General features: G+C 48.7%; 1 protein-coding gene across 4 annotated transcripts in view; it reads left to right on the plus strand.

Moving 5' to 3' along the window:
- Positions 1-20,883, plus strand: part of LOC119943539 (transcriptional enhancer factor TEF-1) — a 299,094-nt gene extending 278,211 nt beyond the window's left edge. For all 4 annotated transcript variants that reach the window (XM_038764590.1, XM_038764591.1, XM_038764588.1 and 1 more), the window contains 4 exons: positions 5,163-5,336; positions 12,324-12,464; positions 19,046-19,198; positions 19,479-20,883. In XM_038764590.1, the coding sequence (XP_038620518.1) occupies positions 5,163-5,336; positions 12,324-12,464; positions 19,046-19,198; positions 19,479-19,592 (582 nt within the window). In that variant the 3' untranslated portion in view covers positions 19,593-20,883. The remainder of the gene's footprint in view (positions 1-5,162; positions 5,337-12,323; positions 12,465-19,045; positions 19,199-19,478) is intronic.
- The last annotated feature ends 1,304 nt before the right edge of the window (positions 20,884-22,187 follow it).

Here is a 22,187-nt window from a genome sequence, read left to right on the forward strand (position 1 = left end):
CAGTGTAGAAGGGGGAGACAGAGAACAAAACAAAACATATTAACAAAATAAAATAAATAGAATATGTACAAGTAAAATAAATAGAGTAATAAATACGTACAGACATATATACATATATACAGGTGCTGTGGGGAAGGGAAGGAGGTAAGGCCGGGGGGATGGAGAGGGGGAGGAGGGGGAATTTGAATCCTGCTACAACAGAGTCAATTGATCTGCTCGATGAACCAGTCCTTGCTTGCCCGATAAATGAAGGTGGAGATTTTTTATGCCAAAAGAAAATGTTAAATAATAATAATAATAATGGTATTTGTTAAGCGCTTACTATGTGCAAAGCACTGTTCTAAGCGCTGGGGAGGTTACAAGGTGATCAGGTTGTCCCACGGGGGCTCACAGTTTTAATCCCCATTTTACAGATGAGGTAACTGGCACAGAGAAGTGAAGTGACTTGCCCAAAGTCACACAGCTGACAGTTGGCGGAGCCGGGATTTGAACTAAAGTAGAATACTTCTCCTTTTTCTAAAGGCTGATGGCCCACGTGGGCCTTCCCAATGTCAGTCAGCCTGGTATTCTACCCCTGATTCTGCCACCAAAAGACATTCCAGGAAGAATGCCTTCCTTGACAATCAATGTCATGATTAGGGGCAAACTTTCTAAGAACCTTCCTCTCATAATCCCATGAGACACTGATGCACAGACCTACATCGTTTTTTATCCTAGAAATATTTTCTGCCTGTACAACTTCCTCCAGCAATAATAATTAAGTGCTTACTATGTGCAAAGCACTGTTCTAAGCGCTGGGAAGGTTACAAGGTGATCAGGTTGTCCCACGGAGGGCTCACAGTCTTACTCCCCATTTTACAGCTGAGGTAACTGAGGCACAGAGAAGTTAAGTAACTTGCCCAAAGTCACACAGCTGACAACTGGCAGAGCCGGGATTTGAACCCATGACCTCTGACTCCAAAGCCTGTGCTCTTCCCACTGAGCCACGCTGCTTCTCCTCTTCACAGCACTTGTATATATTTGTACAGACTTATTACTCTATTTTACCTGTACATATTTACTATTCTAATTATTTTGTTAATGATGCGCATACAGCCTTAATTCTATTTGTTCTGACGATTTTGACACCTGTCTACATGTTTTGTTTTGTTGTCTCTCTCCCCCTTCTAAACTGTGAGCCCGTTGTCGGGTAGGGGCCGTCTCTGTATGTTGCCGACTTGTACTTCCCAAGCGCTTAGTACAGTGCACTGCACACAGTAAGCACTCAATAAATACTAACGAATGAATGAATGGATTTACAGATGAGATACCTGTGGCCCATAGAAGTCGAGTGACTTGCCCAAGGTCACCCAGCAGTTAAGGATTAGAACCCATGTCCTTCTGACTTCTAGGCCTGTGCTTCTTCCACTAGGCCAAACTGCTTCTCTATCCTGAGAACCCCATTACCGACGGTTCCACTAAAACCCTCCCTTGACCCCATGGTGGGTTCCCTCCTGCCATTCCTCTCCAAGCTCCTTGAGCGAGTTGTGTACATCCGCTCTCTCAAATTTCTCTCCTCCAGTTGTCTGCTTGGACCCCGCTAATCTGGCTTTCATCCCCTTCTCTCCCCAGATACCACCCTCTTAAAATTTCATTCCCGGTGACCTCCTTCTTGCCAAATCCAACAACCTCTACTCCATCCTAATCCTCCTCAACCTTTCACTGCCTTTGACACTGTAGACCAGCCCCTTCTCCTGGATACGTTATTCAACCTTGGCTTCACTGACTCTGTCTTCTCCTGGTTCTCTTACCCCTCTAGCCTTTCATTCTCAGTCTCATTCGTGAGCTCCTCCTCTGCCTCCCACCCCCTAACTGTGGATAATCCTCAAGGTTCAGTTCTGGATCCCCTTCTATTCTCCATCTACATCCACTCCCTCGAAGAATTCATTCTCTCCCGTAGCTTCAACTACCAACTCTTTGTGGATGATACCCAAATCTACATCTCCAGCTCTGATATCTCTCCCTCTCTCCAGCCTTGCATCTCCTCCTGCCTTCAAGACATCTCTACTTGGAGGTCCTCCTGTCACCTCAAGCTTAACATGTCCGAAACAGAACTCCTTATCTTCCCACCCAAACCCTGCCATTCCCCTGACTTTCCCATCATTGTAGATGGCACCACCATCCTTCCCGACTCACAAGCCCGTAAACTTAGCGGCATCCTTGACTGTTCTCTGTCATTCAACCCACATATCAATCCATCACTAAATTATGTCAGTCCCACCTTCAAGGCATCGCTAAAATCCACCCTTTCCTCTCCATCCAAACTGCTACTGCGTTAATACAGTCACTCATCCCACCAGAATCATTTCATCAGCCTCCTTAGCGACCTCCCAGCCTCCTATCTTTCCCCACTCCAGTCCATACTTCACTCTGCTGTCCAGATTATCTTTTTACAAAGATGTTCAGATCTCGTCACCCCACTCCTCAAAAAACTCCAGTGGTTGCCCATCCACCTCCACATCAAACAAAAACTCCTCACCACCTTGACCCCTCCTACCTCACCTTGCTTCGTCATTCTACAACCCAGCCTGTACCCTTTGGTCTTCTAGCGCTAAGCTCATTGTGACTAGATCTCGTCCATCTCACTGACGACCCCTAGCCCACGTCCTGCCTGTGGCCTGGACCGCCCTCTCCTCAAATCTGACAGACAATTACCCTGCCCTCCTTCAAAACCTTATTGAAGGCACAACTCCTCCAAGAGGCTTTTCCAGACTAAGCCCCACCTTTCCTCATCTCCCACTCTTCTCTGTCACCCTGACTTGTCCCCTTTGGTCTCTTCCCCCTTCCCTACCCTACAACACTTATGTACATGCCTGTAATTTTATGTATTAGTATTGCTGTCTCTCTCCTCCCCTCTAGACTGTAAGCCCATTGTGTGCAGGAAGTGTGTCTGTTTATTGTTGGATTGTACTCTCCCAAGTGCTTAGTACAGTGCCCTTCATGTGATTGAATGAATGAGAGAAACTGTAACAACATCAGAAGGTAATTATGACCCCAAAGTCAAAGCCAGCATTGTCAGGTGATGACACACAGCATGATTTGCGGTGTCACGGTGGGAGAGGGGAGCTCTCTGCACCTCCACCGGACAGTGGCCATTGGGGACTTTCCATCCACCCTGAAATGAGCCGCATGTATTTTGCTTCAGGAAGACTCCCTGATCTACCAGTTTTCTGATTCCTCCCTCTGACTACCTTTCTGGTTTCCAGTTATCAAAGGAGGAAATCAGAAAGGAAGTCTTTGCAAGTATATTTGTTCGCTCCTACATTTCCGGGACCTGGTCCCTGTCTCTTTCTTCTCCATCCTCTGTCTCTTCTGACCCTTCTTTCAGCACGCAGGTACGCGTACATGCCATCTGTCTCTCTTTTCTCTTTCTTTCTCGCTCTCGTAATTTTCTCTGCACCATGAAGTCTCTTAGGGCCGCAGCGGAAGCAGACTGTAAACCTGTTGTGGGTAGGGAACGTGTCTGCTAGCTCTGTTGTATCGTACTCCCAAATGCTCAGTACAGTGCTCTGCGCATCGTAAGCGCTTCATAAATACCATTGATTGAATGACTGATTGAATGATAGTAGAAAGAGCACGAGCCTCAGTTTCAGAGGGAGGGAGAACGGGCTTTTAATCCCCATTTTACAGATGAGGAAACTGAGGCTCAGAGAAGTTAAATGACTTGCAACCAGTGTTATTCATTGAGCGCTTTGAGTGCAGAGCACTGTACTGAGCACTTGGGAGAGTACGATCCAGAGTTAGCATACACAATAGAGTAAGGAAACATTATCCCTGCCCTTGACAAACTCTCAGTCTAGGGAGCTTTCCCCAGGACACACAGCCAGCCAGGTGGTGAAGCCGGGATTACAACCCTGATTTCCTGACTTCCGGACTCCCAGGCCTGTGATATTTCCTGTAGCCCATATGAGATTCTTTCCAGTGCTTAGAACAGTGCTCGGCACATAGTAAGCCCTTAATAAATGTCATCATTATAATTTGCTGTGGGGTTCTTACTGGCTGTAGCTCACCCTTCCCAAAAACTTCCACCTGTGGCTACCATCCCAGGAAATACTGAGCCAGTGTCTTTGGGAGAGTCTCTACCGTAGGGGACCCGAACAGTTTTTTTAAATGGTATTTCCTGAGCACTTACTGCGAGCAGAGCACTGAACTAAGCACTTGGGAAAGTTCAGTAAGACACAGCTGACAGATGCAATCCCTTAAATGTTCCGGGGATATAACCGATCTGTTCTCAGGGGGAGCATCACACTTATGAAAGCCAATAACACTGGCCCCAATCCCTGTTTTTTACTGTGCACTTATTGTGTGCAGAGCATTGTTCTAAACACTTGGGGAAGTTCAATACAACAGTCGGTCGATCCCTTAAATGTCCTGAGAAAATAACTGCTCTGTTCTCAGGGGGAGCATCATTGAAACAAGGCACACACTAATGAAAGACAGTTACACTAGACCCAATCAGTTCATGGTTTTTAATGCGCACTTACCGTGTGCAGAGCATTGTTCTGAGCACTTGGGAAAGTACAGTACAACAGCATTGGGAGGTGTGATCCCTGCCCAAAACGAGCTTATGGTCTATAACGGGACACAGACATTAAAATAGATGTTGATAAGTTCTCAGGGGAGGGATGGTTTTATGTTAGTGACTTGTGGCATTATGGAGATTTCTAGACTGTGAGCCCATTATTGGGTAGGGACCGTCTCTGTTGCCAATTTGTACTTCCCAGGTGCTTAGTACAGTGCTCTGCACACAGTAAGTGCTCAATAAATACGACTGAATGAATGAATCGCCCCAAGACCACCTACAAAGTCCCACAGGAAATCAGATTTTTTTTAGTGGTATTTGTTAAACATTTACTAAGTGCCAAGCACCGGGGTAGATACAAGCTAATCCTATCCCACGTGGGGCTCAGAGTCTTCATCCCTATCTGACAAATGAGGGAACTGAGGCCCAGAGAAATGAAATGACTTGCCCAAAGTCACACAGCAGACCCGCCGCGGAGCTGGGATTCTGGAGGGTGACAGATCCACCTCTCCCTTCCGCAAGCAGACCCACCCCGACCCCGTCCAAAGCGATGAGTGTTCCCTGAGAAGTCTAACGCCAGCACTTCTGCTTCTTCTCACAGTACAATAAACATCTCTTCGTGCACATTGGCCACGCCAACCACTCGTACAGTGACCCTTTGCTCGAGTCCGTTGACATCCGCCAGATTTACGACAAGTTTCCTGAAAAAAAAGGTGGCTTGAAGGAACTGTTCGGGAAGGGCCCTCAAAACGCTTTCTTCCTCGTCAAATTCTGGGTAAGACCTGGTGATTATTTATTTCACTTAGAGCCTGGATGTCTTGTCTTTGGTTTTATATATATATATAGTATTTGTTAAGTGCTTAGTATTTGCCAGCCACTCTTCTAAGCGCTGGTGTAGATACTAGGTAAACTCAGACCCTGTCCCTCTTGGGGCTCACAGTCAGATGAGTAAACTGAGGCCCGGAGAGGTGAGGTGACTTGTCCAAGTTCCCACTTTTACAAATGTCTCATTTCTCTGTCAGTTGGGTGCAAGCTAGCTGTAGCCTTTGATTCGCAAAACTTTGAACGATCGGGTCCTCGTCAGGAAAGGGTGAATGCTAAATGGAAGTTCGAAAGAGGTACGGAAATTTCTGAGCAGGTTTTAGCTCTTGATGGCATGGTCGACCACCAATCGAATAAAAATTTTGAAGAATCACCGTTGAGTGTAAATTATAGATGTGAAAGTGTCACACACAGTTTGTCACCTTGCTCTTTTGCTGTTCGTCTCATCCCTGAGGAGGCCACCTTGGGCCTTGCTGTTCGACAGGCTCCATGACTGCCCTGAAGCCCACTATTCTCCTCATGGGAATGGACACAGCCAAGCCAGGACCCTTTTTTTGTTGGTTTTTACCATGGTATTTGTTAAGCACCTACGATGAGCCAGGCACTGTACTAAATGCTGGGGTAGATACCCACTAATCAGGTTGGACACAGTCCTGGTGCCACATGGGGCTCAAAGTCTTAAACCCCATATTTCAGATGAGGGAACTGAGGCCCAGAGACGGAAAGTATCTTGCCCAAGATCAGACAGCTGACAAGTGGCAGAAGCGGGATGAGAACCCAGATCCTTCCGACCCTCAGGCCCGTGCTGTATCCACTCGGCCACAGTGCTCCTCTGTGGGACTTGTCCTCATCATCAGTCGTATTTATTGAGCGCTTACTATGTGCAGAGCACTGTACTGAGCGCTTGGGAAGTACAAATTGGCAACACATAGAGACAGTCCCTACCCAACAGTGGGCTCACAGTCTAAAATGTCCTCATGTCCTCATTGGAGCCAGTGTCGGAGAACGGGGCAGGGCCGAGTGCGGACTTTGGGCCACTGAGAGACAGGAAGCAGCCCGCCTCCCCACACAGCTAGCATCGTTACGTTACACCGCCGTCCATCCAAATCCCAAAACTCAGAGCGTTTCTTTCAGGACATGCTTCTCTCATTCTGGAGTAAGAACCTGACCCTCTTAGGTCACTATTAACCCCATTGATGCATCTGATGGGCCTTTATATTTTTTATTGCCACCACCCACTGTCACCCCCTCCCTCCATCCCTCCCCCCCACCCCCGGAATCACTTCCCCTGCTTATCTGGAGCCAGCTCAGGGCTCGGGTTCACAAAGTCAGTTGCCCCTTCTAGTCATCTGTCTGTTCCCCTCTTTCCCTGGGTCTCTGAGCTCTCCTTTGGGGTTTTTTTTTTATGGTACTTGTTAAGCTCTTCCTGTGTGCTAGGCACTGCACTGAAAGTTGGGGTAGGTACAAGCTAATCAGGCTGGGCACAGACCCTGTCGCACTCAGGGCTCACAGTTTCGATCCCCATTTTACAGATGAGGCATCTGAAGCCCAGAGAAGTTATGTGACTTGCCCAGGGTCACACAGCAGACAAGTGGCAGAGACAGGGTGAGAACCCAAATCCTTCCAACTCCCAGGCTTGCACGTTATCCACTAGGCCCTGCTGCTTCTCTCTATCCCTCTGTCCAACACCTCATCTCCTCCTTTTTCTGCCCTTCTGTGTGTTTCTCCTCTTCCCCTTAACACGCTTTATCGAGTCCATTTTTCAGCGTCCATTTCCCTTTGCATTGTGCATTCTCCTTTGCTTCAGGCTCCACTCTTCTGTCCCTCCCAGTTCTACTGAGAAGCAGCATGGCTCAGTGGAAAGAGCCCGGGCTTTGGAGTCAGAGGTTATGGGTGCAAATCCCAGCTCCGCCAATTGTCAGCTGACTGTGGGCAAGTCACTTCATTTCTCTGTGCCTCAGTTCCCTCATCTGTAAAATGGGGATTAAGACTGGGAGCCCCCCATGGGACAACCTGATCACCTTGTAACCTCTCCAGCGCTTAGAACAGTGCTTTGCACATAGTAAGAGCTTAATAAATGCCATCATTATTATTATTATTATTACTCCTCTCCCCCCGCCCATGCCTTCGCCGCTTTTTCTCCGTCCCTGCAGGTGACACCTTCCATTTTCTAATTCCTCTCCGTCTGCTCCTTGGGAGTAAGGGCCGTTTATTAGGGCCTTGTCTGCACACGAGGGCTCAGCCCACCTATGGGAGCAGGACCCCATCAGGAGGGGCTGGGGCCAGCAGTGAGGAGCAGGGAAGGGCTCTGATAAGTCTCCTTCCTCCGGCCCAGCTCAGGCTGTCGCCCCGCTTTCTCTGCAGGGTGGGTGACAGGGTCAGGGACTACTTAGGAACAGCGGGAGCCCAAAGACAGCAGCAGATGGTGTGGTTTGGAAGATGTTGAGTGCACACAGAGCTTTCTGGGCTCCCTCGCAGACCCCTCCAGGCCCAGTGGGGAGAGAAGGCAGGATCGGAGCACCCCAAGGCCACAGGAGTGGACGGCCTGGCGGATATAGCACCAGCCTGGGAGTCAGAAAGACCTAGGTTTTAATCCCCAATGGGCCACGTTTTGGCTGTGTGACCTTGTAGAAGTCACTTAACCTCTCTGTGCTTCAGTGACCTCATCTGTAAATTAGGGATTAAGACTGAGCCCCTTGTGGGACAGGGACTAGCTCGTATTCATTCAATTCATTCATTCAGTCATATTTCTTAAGCACTTACTGTCTCCATCAGCTCTTAGTACAGCATCTAATTCATAGTAAGCACTTAACAAATACTATTAACAAATAAATAATAAGGCCATCTCCCCACTCCGGTGAGACGGTTTGAGCTTTAATCCTCCATCAGTCAATCAATCAGTGACGTTGATTGTGCACTTACTATGTGCAGAGCACTGTACCAAGTGCTTGGGAGAATACAGTACAACATCAGATGTAATTGGTTCTTGCTTGGGAGGACAGAGGAGAATTGGGTGGTTCGTTTTCCTTGGCGAGCCCTGGCACCGACTTGAGGAATTTCTGAGGGGAAAAGGAAAATTGGGTCAACAAACATACTCCAGAAGTGTAATAATAACAGTAATAAGAATTGTGGTATTTACAAAGCACTTACTCTGAGCCAAGTCCTGGGGTTGGTACAAGAGAATTAGATTGGATACATTCCCTGTCCCACACGGAGTTCACAGACAAATAAGAGGCAAAACAGGTATTTAATCTTGATTTAACAAATGAGGAAACAGAAGCCCAGGGAAATTAAGTGTCTTGCCCAGGGTCACAGAGTAGGCAAGTTACTTTGTCTGCAAATTGGGGATTAAGACTGTGAGCCCCAAGCGGAACATGGACTGTTTGCAAACTGATTATCGTTTTTTGTTTTTTGAAGGGTGTTGGTTAAGTGCTTACTGTGCCGTGCCCTGTACTAAGCTCTGGGATAGATACAAGCTAATCAGGTTGGACACAGTCCCTGTGCCATGTGAGGCTCACAATCTTAACCCCTGTTTCACAGATGAGGTAACTGAGGCACAGAGAAGTTAAGTGACTTGACCTAGTTCACAGGGCAGACGAGTCGCGGAGCCAGGAAGAGAACTCGGATCCTCTGGCTCTCGGGCCTGTGCTTTTTCCACTAGGCCACGCTGCTTCTCATTCCTTGTATCAAACCCCGACACTCAGTAGAGTTCGAAGCGGCTTGGCTCAGTGGAAAGACCACCGGCTTTGGAGTCAGAGGTCATGGGTTCAAATCCTGGCTCCGCCAATTGTCGGCTGTGTGACTTTGGGCAAGTCACTTAACTTCTCTGTGCCTCAGTTACCTCATCTGTAAAATGGGGGTGAAGACTGTGAGCCCCCCGTGGGACAACCTGATCACCTTGTCATCTGCCCAGCACTTAGAACAGTGCTTTGCACATGGTAAGCGCTTAATAAATGCCATCATCATTATCATCATTCTAGGAACATGGTAAGCGCTTAACCGTTAAAAAAACAAAGTGGCAGAGGCAGGATAGAATTCCAGGTTCTGTCCCAAGCCTGGACTCTTTCCCCTAGGCCGCACTCTTCGTTAAACTCCTTGTGGTTAAGGAACGGTCACTTCTTTATTCTTTACTTCCTGAGCACATACTACAGTGCACCACACCAAATGGGTGCCCAATAAATACTACTACAACTGCATTGCCAATCTGGGAACCCTGCCACACTGGCACTGTGGTACTTCACGACAGGCAGCCTGGAGACTCCTTGGGGGCATATAACGTGTCTACGAAATCTGTTAAGATTTTACTCTCCCGAGCGCTTAGTACAGTGCTCTGCACACAGTAAGCACTCAATAAATACCATTGTTTGATTGATTGATTGATTGATTGATTGAGACCCAGTCGCTCTGGTGTCCAATCTGCTTTCAATAAGGCTACGAAGGAGGAGAGAGTCACTGTCTCCCGGAGTTGAAGAGGGAGGGTATTCCAGGCCAGAGGAAGGATGTGGGCAAAGGGTTGGCAAAGCTCTCTAAGCTTTCCTATGAAGAACCCATCTCCTCTTCCCCCGGAACAAGTTCAGTAGGACAGACCCATAGTAAAGGTCATTAATTTTTACCTCCAGCTGGGAAACAGAGGAGGGGATAGGCAGTCTCCAAATTCCAGGGAGGATTGAATGTGTGTTCTTATTTGCAAAGCTGACTGGAACTGCTTCTGTGAACTTCACTGATGAATTTCATCAATCATGCAGTCAATCAGCGGTCTTTAATGAGCGCTTACTGTGTGCAGAGAGTACAGTGTGGCCAAGTTGATAGGCGTGTTCCCTTCCCACAATGAGTTTGCAGTCTAGAATGGAATTTCCTTGGCTTTTGAGAGAATGATGAGCCCCATGTGGAGCAGAGACTTTGTCCAACCTGATTAGCTTGTATCTACCCTAGCGCTTACAACAGTGCTTGACACATTGTAAGCGCTTCACAAATGCCATCATTATTAATGGTCCATGGTAAGGTTAGCCTCAAGCACCATCCTGAATGGCACCATCCTGAATGGCTGAAAGGAAGGAGGTAGGCGATGAATGCAGTTTCCCCAAATAGGTTCGATTTCAGGACACTCTGATTCCCTCTGTCTCCAGAAATTTGGCCGGGAGGAGCGCTTGAGGAGCCAATCAGGAACCACATTGGGAAGCATTGTGGCTCAGTGGAAGGAGCTTGGGCCCTGAAGTCAGAGGACCTGAGTTCTAATCCTCCTCCGCCACTTGTCTGCCATGTGACCTTGGGCTGGTCACTTTGAGCCTCAGTTATGTCATCTGTAAAATGGGGATGAAGCGTGTGAGCCCCATGTGGAAAGGGGAATGAGTCCAGCCTGATTAGAACAGTACTTGGCGCATAGTACCCACAGCACCTGTATATATGTATATATGTTTGTACATATTTATTACTCTATTTATTTATTTTACTTGTACATATCTATTCTATTTATTTTATTTTGTTAGTATGTTTGGTTTTGTTCTCTGTCTCCCCCTTTTAGACTGTGAGCCCACTGTTGGGTAGGGACTGTCTCTATATGTTGCCAACGTGTACTTCCCAAGCGCTTAGTACAGTGCTCTGCACACAGTAAGCGCTCAATAAATACGATTGATTGATTGATTGATAGTAAGCACCTACAGAACCATAATTATTATAATTAATTCTTATCTAGCCCTGTACAGTGCTTGGCATAGGAAGTGCTTACCATGTACCATAATATATATATAAAACCATTGGTCTTTTGGATATGGGCCTTCAGCAGTGAAGGCCTCAGCTGTCTTAGCTCAACAGTCCAGAACAACTGTGACCCCATTCACCTTAAATCACTGGGAGAGAATTGCTAAGTGCTTAGTACCAATAAGTGTTCAATAAGTACAATTGAATGAATAAATAAATGAATGTCTGAAACGGAGGTTCAGGGTCTTCTTTAGCCCTGGGGTCGGGGTTGGGTGGGAAGCAGCAGGCTGATACTGCGAACTCAGACTTCAGATGCGAATCCGGACCCTTGCGGTGCTCTTAATTCATATTTTCTCATCGATACCGGGACTGGCGGGCAACCTCTGATGCATGCAAGCGGCCTTTAAAGCAACGCAGGCTTAAAAGATGCTTTGAAATACTAAATGTTGATGCTAATTCAAATTGGGGACTCAATCTGCACAATAAAGGGACATTAGGCTCTGTTGGAAAAATCAACCGTTTGATAGATGTAAATCTATGCCATAATTAGTGGCCGGGAACATGAAGGGGCCTGGTGGAGTTCATTCGTAGTCTTCTCATTTAAAACAGCTGTGGCATGAAATATAAAGCTGCTTCTCTTTGTTCAGGGCCGCACAGAACAGTTCACTCCAGTGATTCGGACTTGTAAATGGGCTGAGCACAAGATCCCTCCCTCCTCTGCCGCCCCTCGCTCTCCTAAAAACCAAATTGCATTTTGCCTCTGAGGGGCTGTCTGATTCCCTCCACGGGAGGGCCCGGGAATAGGGTGGGAACAGGGCTGGGACACCGATGTTAATAATAATAATAACAATAGTATTCGTTAAGCGCTTCCTATATGCCGAGCCCTGTGCTAAGTGCTGGGGTGGATGGATACAAGCAAATCAGGTTGGACACTGTCCCTGTCCCACGTGGGGCTCGCAGTCTCAATCCCATTTTACAGATGAGGTAACTGAGGCACGGAAAAGTGAAATGACTTGCCCCAGGTCGCACAGCAGACAAGTGATTGAGCTGGGAATAGAATCTGTGACCTTCTGGCTCTCAGGCCCGTGCACTATCCACCACACTATGGTGCTTCACTCTGGCTCTCTGGCAGCTTCAAAAAGAGAGAGAGAAATACAGAGACCAAGACCATTTTTCCCACCCCACTTTCAGGCTGACGCAGTTATATGATAAACTGACACCCAGGGTCTGTTTCCTTCCCCAGGCGGACTTAAACTGCAACATCCAAGATGACGCAGGAGCGTTTTACGGCGTGACCAGTCAGTATGAGAGCTCGGAAAACATGACAATCACCTGCTCCACCAAAGTCTGCTCGTTTGGGAAGCAAGTCGTAGAGAAAGTCGAGGTATGGAAAAGGCCCCGATTGCGCCTTCTTGTCAGTGGGATGGGTGTTCCCAGATTCCTGGATTGCTTTTCTACCACTCTCTCTTTCCCCTGTCCCTCCTCCTCCCCTCTTCCCTTCTTTTTTTATCTTTTTAAGGTATTTGTTAAGTGCCGACTATGTGCCAAGCGCTGGGGTAGATACGAGTTGGCAGGTGGGACACGGTCCCTGTCCCACATGGGGCTCACAATCTCAATCCCCATTTTACAGATGAGGGAACTGAGGCCCAGAGAAGTGAAGCGACTTGCCTATGTCACACAGCAGACAATTGGCGGAGCTGGGATTCAAACCCAGATCCTTCTGATTCCCAGGCCTATGCGCTCTGTATACACAAGGAAATACTGCTTCTTCCTCTATTCCGTCACTTTCCCCTACTTCTGCTCCTTCTCTCCTTGTGGTCCATGGACCCTGGTTCTAATCGCCTGCCCCTTGCCGGGTGAGTGACCTTTGACCAAATCACTTAATCCCTGGGCCTCAGTTTCCCCAACTGTAAAATGTAGATAAAATACCTGTTCTCCCTCCCCTCTAAGCTATAAGCTCCATGTAGGGCAGGGTCTGTTTTACCCCCACCACTTGACAAATACCACAGTTATTATTATTATTATGTGCTTACTATGTTCCAGGCACCGTACTAAGCACTGGTGTAGAGACAAGCAAATCAGGTTGGACACAGTCCCTGTCCCACGTGGGGATCACAGTATCAGTCCCCATTTTACAGATGAGCGAACCGAGGCCCGGAGAAGTGAAGTGACTTGCCCAAGGTCACACAGCTGACGTGGCAGAGCTGGGATGAGAACCCAGGTCTTTCGACTCCCAGTCCCGTGCTCCAGACATTAGACCATAATGCTTCTCTGCTTAATACAATGATTAGCACTTAGCAATTTGTACTTCCCAAGCGCTTAGTACAGTGCTCTGCACATAGTAAGCGCTCAATAAATATGATTGATTGATTGATTGATTAGCAAGCGCTTTATAAATCTCACAATTAGTATGGTTACCATTGTTGTTATTATTTTCCTCCCTCCACTGTCTTCCCTTTCCTTCTCCCTTCTCTCTTTTGACCCTTCCTTTCTCCCTCACTCCTTTCCTACCCAATCCTCTGCCTCCTTGCCCTCCTCCTCCTCCTTCCCTCTCCCTCCCCTTCATTTCACCCCTAGAAATACCTTCTGGTTGCTGTTGTTTGGTAGTTGTTAAGCTCTTCCTTTGTGCCAAGCACTGTGCTCAGTGCTGGGTTAGATACAAGCTAATCAGACCTGACACCAGCCCTGTGGCTCACTTTCTGGGTGAGATAACTGAGACCCAGACAAGTGAAATGACATGCCCAAGGTCACACAGATCACCCTCTGGCACCCCATAGCCATCAATCTTCCCCTTCCCTGCTGCAGCAGCATGGCTTAGTGGATAAAGGGCCCGGGCCTGGGAGTTAGAAAGTCCTGGGTCCTAATCCTGGCTCCGCCACATGTCTCCTGTGTGACCTTGGGCGAGTCACTTCACTTCTCCGGGCCTCAGTTACTTCATCTGTAAAATGAGGATTGAGACTGTGAGTCCTATGTGGGACAGGGACTATGTCCAACCTGATTCTCCTCCCTCTCCATCCCCCCGACCTTACCTCCTTCCCTTCCCCACAGCACCTGTATATATGTATATATGTTTGTAGATATTTATTACTCTATTTATTTTACTTGTACATATCTACTCTATTTATTGTATTTTGTTAATATGTTTGGTTTTGTTCTCTGTCTTCCCCTTTTAGACTGTGAGACCATTGTTGGGTGGGGACCGTCTCTATATGTTGCCAACTTGTACTTCCCAAGTGCTTAGTACAGTGCTCTGCACACAGTAAGCACTCAGTAAATTGATTGATTGATTTGCTTGCATGTATCCACCCCAGTGTCTAGGACAGTGCCTGGTACATAGTAAGTGTTTATCAAATAGCACAATTATTGTTATTATTATTATTATTATTACCTCACCACGCCTAGCCCCCCAATCCTCCATAGCTCATCCCTCAGTCCCAAACTCTCCTCCTTGCACAGAGAGAGCGCCCGCAGCCTTGCCTGTTTGTATAACCGTGTCCGCTCGGACATTTCATTTTCCATTCGGCCGGTATGGAGAACGCCGGTGACCCTGACCCATCTGATCCACCAATCGCTACATCTGGGCCTCTTAGCCTTGCCTCAGCTCATAGAGGTGGGCCCCATGTCCACTCTGGCAATCAGTGGTACTTATTGAGTGCTTACTGGGGGCAGAGCACTGTGCTGAGCACTTGGGCGAGTAATAATAAGTGTGGTATTTGTTAAGCGCTGTGTTCTAAGCGCTGAGGTGGTTGCCAGCAAATCGGGTTGGACACACTCCCCTGTCCCACCTGAGGCTCACATCCTTAATCCCCATATTACAGGTGAAGTAACTGAGGCCCAGAGAAGTGAAGTCATTTGCCCAGTCGCACGGCAGACACGCGGCGAAGCCGGGATCAGAATCCACGTCCTCTGACACCCAGGCCCGGGCTCTGTCCACTAGGCCACACTGCTTCGAATCCATTACATTAGACTCAGTAGGCACTAGCCCTGCCCACAAGGAGCTTACAGTCTAGTGGAGGAGTCAGGATTTAAAGTAAATTTCAGGTAGGGGAAGCAACAGGTTATAAGAGCAATGGGAATGGGGGGTGGCTGGGGGTACCAACCCAAGTTCACTGGCGGTGCAGAAGGAAGGGTGAAAAGGATGGGGACATGAAGAGAAGCAGCATGGCCTAGAGAAGCAGGGTGGCTAGTGGAAAGAGCACAGGCCTGGGGGTCAGCGGACCTGGGTTCTAATCCTGGCTTTGCCCAGTGCTTGCTACGTGACCATGGGCCAGTCACTTCACTTCTCTCTACCTCAGTTCTCCCATCCTCCCTCCTACTTTCATTCATTCATTGAGAAGCAGCGTGGCTCAGTGGAAAGAGCCCGGGCTTTGGAGGCAGAGGTCACAGGTTCAAATCCCGGCTCCGCCACTTGTCAGCTGTGTGACTTTGGGCAAGTCACTTCACTTCTCTGGGCCTCGGTTACCTCATCTGTCAAATGGGGATTAAGACTGAACCCCCCCCGTGAGGCAACCTGATCACCTTGTGACCTCCCCAGCGGTTAGAACAGTGCTTTGCACATAGTAAGTGCTTAATAAATGCCATCATTATTATGATTATTTTTCATTCAATTGTAGTTATTGAGCACTTACTTTGTGCAGAGCATTGTACTAAGGCCTCCATGCGGGACAAGGACTACGTCCAACCGAATCAACTCGTCCCTCCCGCAGCGCTTAGAACAGTGTTTGGCACGTAGCATGCGCTTCACAAATATGGCCCCAAAAACGACTTAATCGCGGTAGGCTTCCTGGAGGCGATACGATTTTAGTAGGGTTTTGAAGTCAGGGAGAGTGATGGTCCGTCAGATATCAAGGGGGTAAGGGGTCAGGGGCCGCGCAGGTGAGAACGAGGCTCGGCGAATAGGTTGGGGATGGAGGTGCAGAGCGTTTGGGCTGGGTTCCCTCCCAGCCGGTTGTGCTGGGAGTAGGGGCTTCGTGTACCTTCCAAGCCAACCCCAGCCTCAACCCCCCAGGAGCCGGGCCAATCAATCAATCAATCAATCAATCGTATTTATTGAGCGCTTATGGTCCAGCCTGCCGTGGCCTGAGTCATTCAGTCCTCTCTATCCCTTTTCCCACAGCCACTCACTATCTTTCTGTATTCTGAGTGGTGAATGGGTCTGTCTCAGATCCTTCACGCCAAGCCCCGGGTCTCTCTGCCCTTTTTCGCACGGCTGTGGACTCCCTTTCCGAATTCTGAAGAGAGGTTGGGTCCGTCTCCCGGTTCCTTCACGCTGAGCCCCATCTCTCTTGGCCCCTTTTCACACAGTTGTTCAGTACCTTGTTGTATTTTGAATACAGGATGGTCCATCTCCAGGTTCCTTCACGCTGAGCCCCGTCTCTCTCTGCCCCTTTTCCCACCTCCATACGCTACTTTTCAGTATTTGGCAGAGAGAATGGGTCCAGCTTCTGGTTTCTTCACGCTGAACCCCAAATCTCTCTGCCCCTTTTCTCACCCCCACTCACTACCTTTCTGTATTTTGAAGAGAGATTGGGTTTGTCTCCCAGTTCCTTCACAGTGAGCCCCAGCTCTCTGTGCCCCGTCTCACAGTCGTTCACTACCTTTCTGTATTTTGAGCAGAGAAGGGGTCCGCTCCCGATTCCTTCATGCTGAGCCCTTCGTTGGGGTGTGGTGGAAGTTTTCCAGCCTGGTTATTTTGGCTCATGCCCCTGACTGTACCCCAGAGCTTCCGTTACTAAGAAGCCGTGTGTGCGTCCAGACTTCCTGATCTCCAGTCGTCGGGCTCCGGAGGGACTGTGCACCGGGAACTGCAGGCTGGGGTCTGGCAGTTGCTTTTGGCATCTGGCCATGGGGAGGAAGCTGGCTACGCAAATTTTTGAGCCTGGGTTGCCCGGGTACTGGTGTCTTAGTCCAGCCTCTTCCTGGAGGCCCTGATTGGACTAGGTGGGAGTCGGAGTGGGCGGGGGGGAAGAGAGAGAGAGAGAGAATGAATGAATGAGAATATGAGATTGTTGCAACCACCAGGCCACAGATGGGACACAAGAAGTAATCCCAGCACCCATCGGACCTAGGGTCATGATGCCGTGATTTTCCGACTCCAGAAGTGGGTCAGTTTAGCTTCTCGCACTACCATCCTTCCCGTCTCACAAGCCCGCAACCTTGGTGTCATCCTCGACTCTGCTCTCTCGTTCACCGCTCACATCCAAGCCGTCACCAAAACCTGCCGGTCTCAGCTCCACAACATTGCTGAGATCCGCCCTTTCCTCTCCATCCACACTGCTACCCTTCTCATTCAAGCTCTCATCCTATCCCGTCTGGACTACTGCATCAGCCTTCTCTCTGATCTCCCATCCTCGTGTCTCTCCACACTTCAATCCATACTTCATGCTGCTGCCCGGATTGTCTTTGTCCAGAAACACTCTGGGCATATTACTCCCCTCCTCAAAAACCTCCAGTGGCTACCAGTCAATCTGCGCATCAGGCAGAAACTCCTCACCCTGGGCTTCAAGGCTCTCCATCACCTTGCCCCCTCCTACCTCACCTCCCTTCTCTCCTTCTACAGCCCAGCCCGCCCCTCCGCTCCTCCGCCGCTATCTCCTCACCGTACCTTGTTCTCGCCTGTCCCGCCATCGACCCCCGGCCCACGTCATCCCCCGGGCCTGGAATGCCCTCCCTCTGCCCATCCGCCAAGCTAGCTCTCTTCCTCCCTTCAAGGCCCTACTGAGAGCTCACCTCCTCCAGGAGGCCTTCCCAGACTGAGCCCCTTCCTTCCTCTCCCCCTCATCCTCCCTCCATCCCCCCAGCGTACCTCCTTCCCTTCCCCACAGCACCTGTATATGTGTATATATGTTTGTACATATTTGTTACTCTATTTTACTTGTACGTATCTATTCTATTTATTTTATTTTGTTAGTATGTTTGGTTTTGTTCTCTGTCTCCCCATTTTAGACTGTGAGCCCACTGTTGGGTAGGGACTGTCTCTATATGTTGCCAACTTGTACTTCCCAAGCGCTTAGTACAGTGCTCTGCACACAGTAAGCACTCAATAAGTACGATTGATGATGATGATGATGACGATGAAAGCTCCAACTTCCAGGCCTCGAGCAGGATGTCGGAACTTCCAGACATGTATCTAGTCTGGAATAGCTCCTCTCCCCAGGACTGTCTGCCCTCTGGGGTCAGGGATGATGGAGTTTTAGGGTCCCTGAGGGCAGCGGACTGTCTAGTTCAAAGCTCCATCATTCATACATTCAACTCAATTGTATTTATTGAGTGCAAAGCACTATACTAAGTGCTTAAACTGAGTGCTTGCCTTCGGTCCTGGCATGGCAGGGGCAGGCCGGAGGGAGCTGCTCTTGGGATGACAGGGAACACGGCGAGCAGGAGGCCAGGAAATAGTTTCAGACTGGATGATGTTAAGTCTCGTTTCTCCATCCACACAGTATGAAAGCAGCATGACTTAGTGGGAGGAGCACAGAACTGGGAGTCATGATTCCTGGGTTCTAATCTTTTTTTGTGGTGTTCTTAAATGCTTAATATGCGCTGGACACTGTACTAAGCGCTGGAGTAGATGCAAGCTAATCAGGTTGGATACCATCTATGTCCCACATGGGGTGCCTGGTCTGCACTCCCATTTTCCAGATGAGGGAACTGAGGCCCAGAGAAGTGAAGTGACCTGCCCCAGGTCACACAGCAGACAAGTGGCAGAGCTGGGATGAGGACCCCGGTCCTTCTGATTCCTTGGCCTGGGCTCTATCCACACCTTGGGCAAGTCTCTTCACCTCTCAGGGCCGCAGTTTCCTCGTCTGGAAAATGGGGATTCAGTACCCCTTCTCCCTCCCACTTTGACCATGAGCCCCATGTGGGACAGAGACGTATCCAACCTTATATCCACCCCAGCCCTTAGCAGAGCGTGGAGCACAGGGTCAACACTTAATAAGTACCGCCATTATCATCGTTATCCCGCAGACGGAATACGCGAGGTTTGAGAACGGTCGGTTCGTGTACAGAATAAACCGCTCCCCGATGTGCGAATACATGATTAACTTCATCCACAAGCTCAAACACTTACCAGAGAAATACATGATGAACAGCGTATTGGAAAACTTCACGATCTTGTTGGTAAGCCCCGCTTTTGCAACCCGCCACCCCCCCTTCCCCCACCCCGCTGCGCCTGCCCCTAGAGAGGTGCCCGTCCCCGGCTGGCATCGTGCCTCGTCTGCGTGCGGTCATTCCCCCGCGGGGTCGATAGCTGTCGATTGATGGTATCTGTCGAGCGTTCACCGTGTGCAGAGCACTGCGCTGAGCGCTTCGGAGAGCACGGTGCAACAGAGTGGGCGGACACGCTCCCCGCCCTCCGTGAGCTTACGGTCTAGAATGACGCAACTGGTTTGTTTTGCAGGTGGTAACAAACAGGGATACCCAAGAAACGCTCCTGTGCATGGCCTGTGTGTTTGAGGTGTCAAACAGCGAACACGGAGCACAGCACCACATTTACAGGCTGGTCAAGGACTAGAGCAGCTGTTATTTATAGACACGCTCCGCCCTCCCGCCCCCCTCCCTTTATTCTCCAGTACAGACTACAAACCTCAACACTCTGCGGCTGATGGCTAAGCCTCGGCCCCACTTTCTTTCACCCACAGTTTTCTAAGCCCTGTTTGAGTGGAGTCGTTTTTCATGTGTTCCGATAGAATCGTAGCTGTGACATTCTGGTACAGTTGTGAAAACGATAGAATTCATTCTAAAACGAAGGGTTCTTCAGTCGCCAGCTCGGAGCCTCTCTCCGTCTTCGCCTCCGGGGGCCTGTTCTAATTGGGATTTAAACACAAAAAAAAAAAAAAGGAAAGAAAGAAGAAAAGATCGAGAGTTGGCCATGGGAAATTTCCAGCATTTATAAGAATTGATTTTGTTTCCCCGCCCCTCCCCAACAACTAAAATACTCATTTTCACGAGACAAATGGAATTAAAGTGAGTCGTTCGATATCAATTTAATGCGCTCACAAAGGTCAGAATCTTTCGAGTTATCTTTGTAACTAATTAGGGTGAAAGTTAGGGACGAATGTAAGTCATCACTAAATTATTTTTAAAATGCAGCATTTTTTTTTTCCGGTGGAAACCAAATGTTAAAATCTAGCCTTAAGGAATGTCTGCTAGAAAGATCCTAACAAGGCCAATTTGTGTTGTTCTTCAACATTAAAACTAACCCTCTAATCCATTAAACTTTTGAACAGATATTGCCAAGAAAAAGAACTTCATCCCTTATACTTAACATATATACTGTATTTAAAATATAAAGTTGTATTGTACTAATATGAAGATTTGATTATTTAATGAGAAAGATGGCTCCTTTTGCAATAAGTAGGTAAATACTGAAAATTTAAACTTTCAATGTTTGTAGTCTTGTGTGTGCTGTTATATTTTATATGGACAGCTAAATTTTCTAGTAAGCTGAGGGAAGAACCTGAAACACAGAACTGATTAGTCACAAAACGAGAGGACAGACGGGCACGAAACCTGCCTTAGGAAGGTTCCGTTAACCGCCAAGCAGAGAAGGTGACGCGGTTGGGAGATGTTTCCACTCTCAGTAAAAAGTAAAAGGCTTGTCAGCTTTCGTACCCTTGTTTTCCCAACAGCCGCGGGCTCCTCCTTCTGCCTCGGATGCGGGGACGGGGAGAATCCTACTGAGGCTCCCCGGTGTCCCCTAGCCCATTCCCTCCTGCTCCTGGAGTTCCCAGAGTAGGGGGCAGCGGCTGGGGAATAACCACATAGGGGCTTGGTCAGTTCCCAGAATAACAATAATAATAATAATGGTGTTATTGGTTGAACACTTACAATGCGCCAAGCACTGTTCTAAGCGCTGAGATAAGTACAAGGTTATCCGGTTGGACGTAGTCCCTGTCCCACCTGGGGATCCCAGTCTTAATTCCCATTCAGCAGTTGAGGTCACTGTGACCTTGGGCAAGTGACTTCACTTCTCTGGGCCTCAGAGCACACAAGTGGTAGAGCCAGATTACAACCCAGGTGCTTCTGGCTCTCAGTCCCGTGCTCTATCCACCAGGCCACCCCGCTTGCCCGCGGCCTCGGCACTAGGCTGTGGCCGTGCCCCAGTTCTCCTCACAGAGCTTTGGCACCAGATGTGTTGTTCGGTCTGCCCACCATTTGCGGCGACTCCCCTTAGTCGTGGCCTGAAGGCTCTCGAGTTCCTCCTCCTGCCAGGCTTCGGTCCATTGGGACTTCTAAATTATCTGTGACAATTTCCAGTTCCCTTTTCCGTCCCCTGTTCTTTCTGAACAGGGTCTCCCCCAGGGTCTTGTTGAATCCAACCCACCCATTCCTGACACGTTTTTGCTCAACCTCTCCTGTGCAATCCAGGCCTTTCTTTTTTTTTTTATGGCATTTCATTCATTCATTCAGTCGTCTTTTTTGAGCGCTTACTGTGTGCAGAGCGCTTGGGAAGTACAAGTTGGCAACATATAGAGATGGTCCCTACCCAACAGTGGGCTCACAGTCTAGAAGGCATTTGTTGAGTGTTCGTTGAGTGCCAGTCACCATTCTAAGCTCGGGGGTAGATACCCGGAAATCAGGTCGAACACAGTCCAGGTCCCACATGGGGCTTACAGTCGTAATCCCCATTTTAAAGATGAGGCCCAGAGAAGTGAAGTGACTCGGCAAGGTCACGCAGTGGACAGATAGCGGAGTGGGGATTAGAACCCAGGTCTTCCTGACTCCCAAACCCTTGCTTTATCCACTGGGCCACACTGTCCCTTTCCTGCCACTGGCTGACATCCAATTTCCCGCTGTCTCTGTCCCCTGGGGGCCTGTCCCCAGATTTCTGGCTCTTGCCACTGGGAGAACAGGTTGCCTACATCGAACCTAGTTGCTGTCCTTCTTGTCTCCCCCGCCCCCTTATAATTTAAGGTTTTATAGTCCCTATGAGAATAATAATAACAGAGGTATTTTTTAAGCGCTTACTATGAGCTGAGCACTGTATTCAGCGCTGGAATAGAGACAAGATCACCGTGTGGGACTCACAAGAGATAAGAGGGAGAACAGGTATTGAATCCCCATCTGCAGATGAGGGAACTGAGGCCCAGAGTAGTGAAGTGACCTA

This window comes from Tachyglossus aculeatus, chromosome 22, assembly GCF_015852505.1.
Source record: "Tachyglossus aculeatus isolate mTacAcu1 chromosome 22, mTacAcu1.pri, whole genome shotgun sequence".
Lineage (NCBI taxonomy): Eukaryota > Metazoa > Chordata > Mammalia > Monotremata > Tachyglossidae > Tachyglossus > Tachyglossus aculeatus.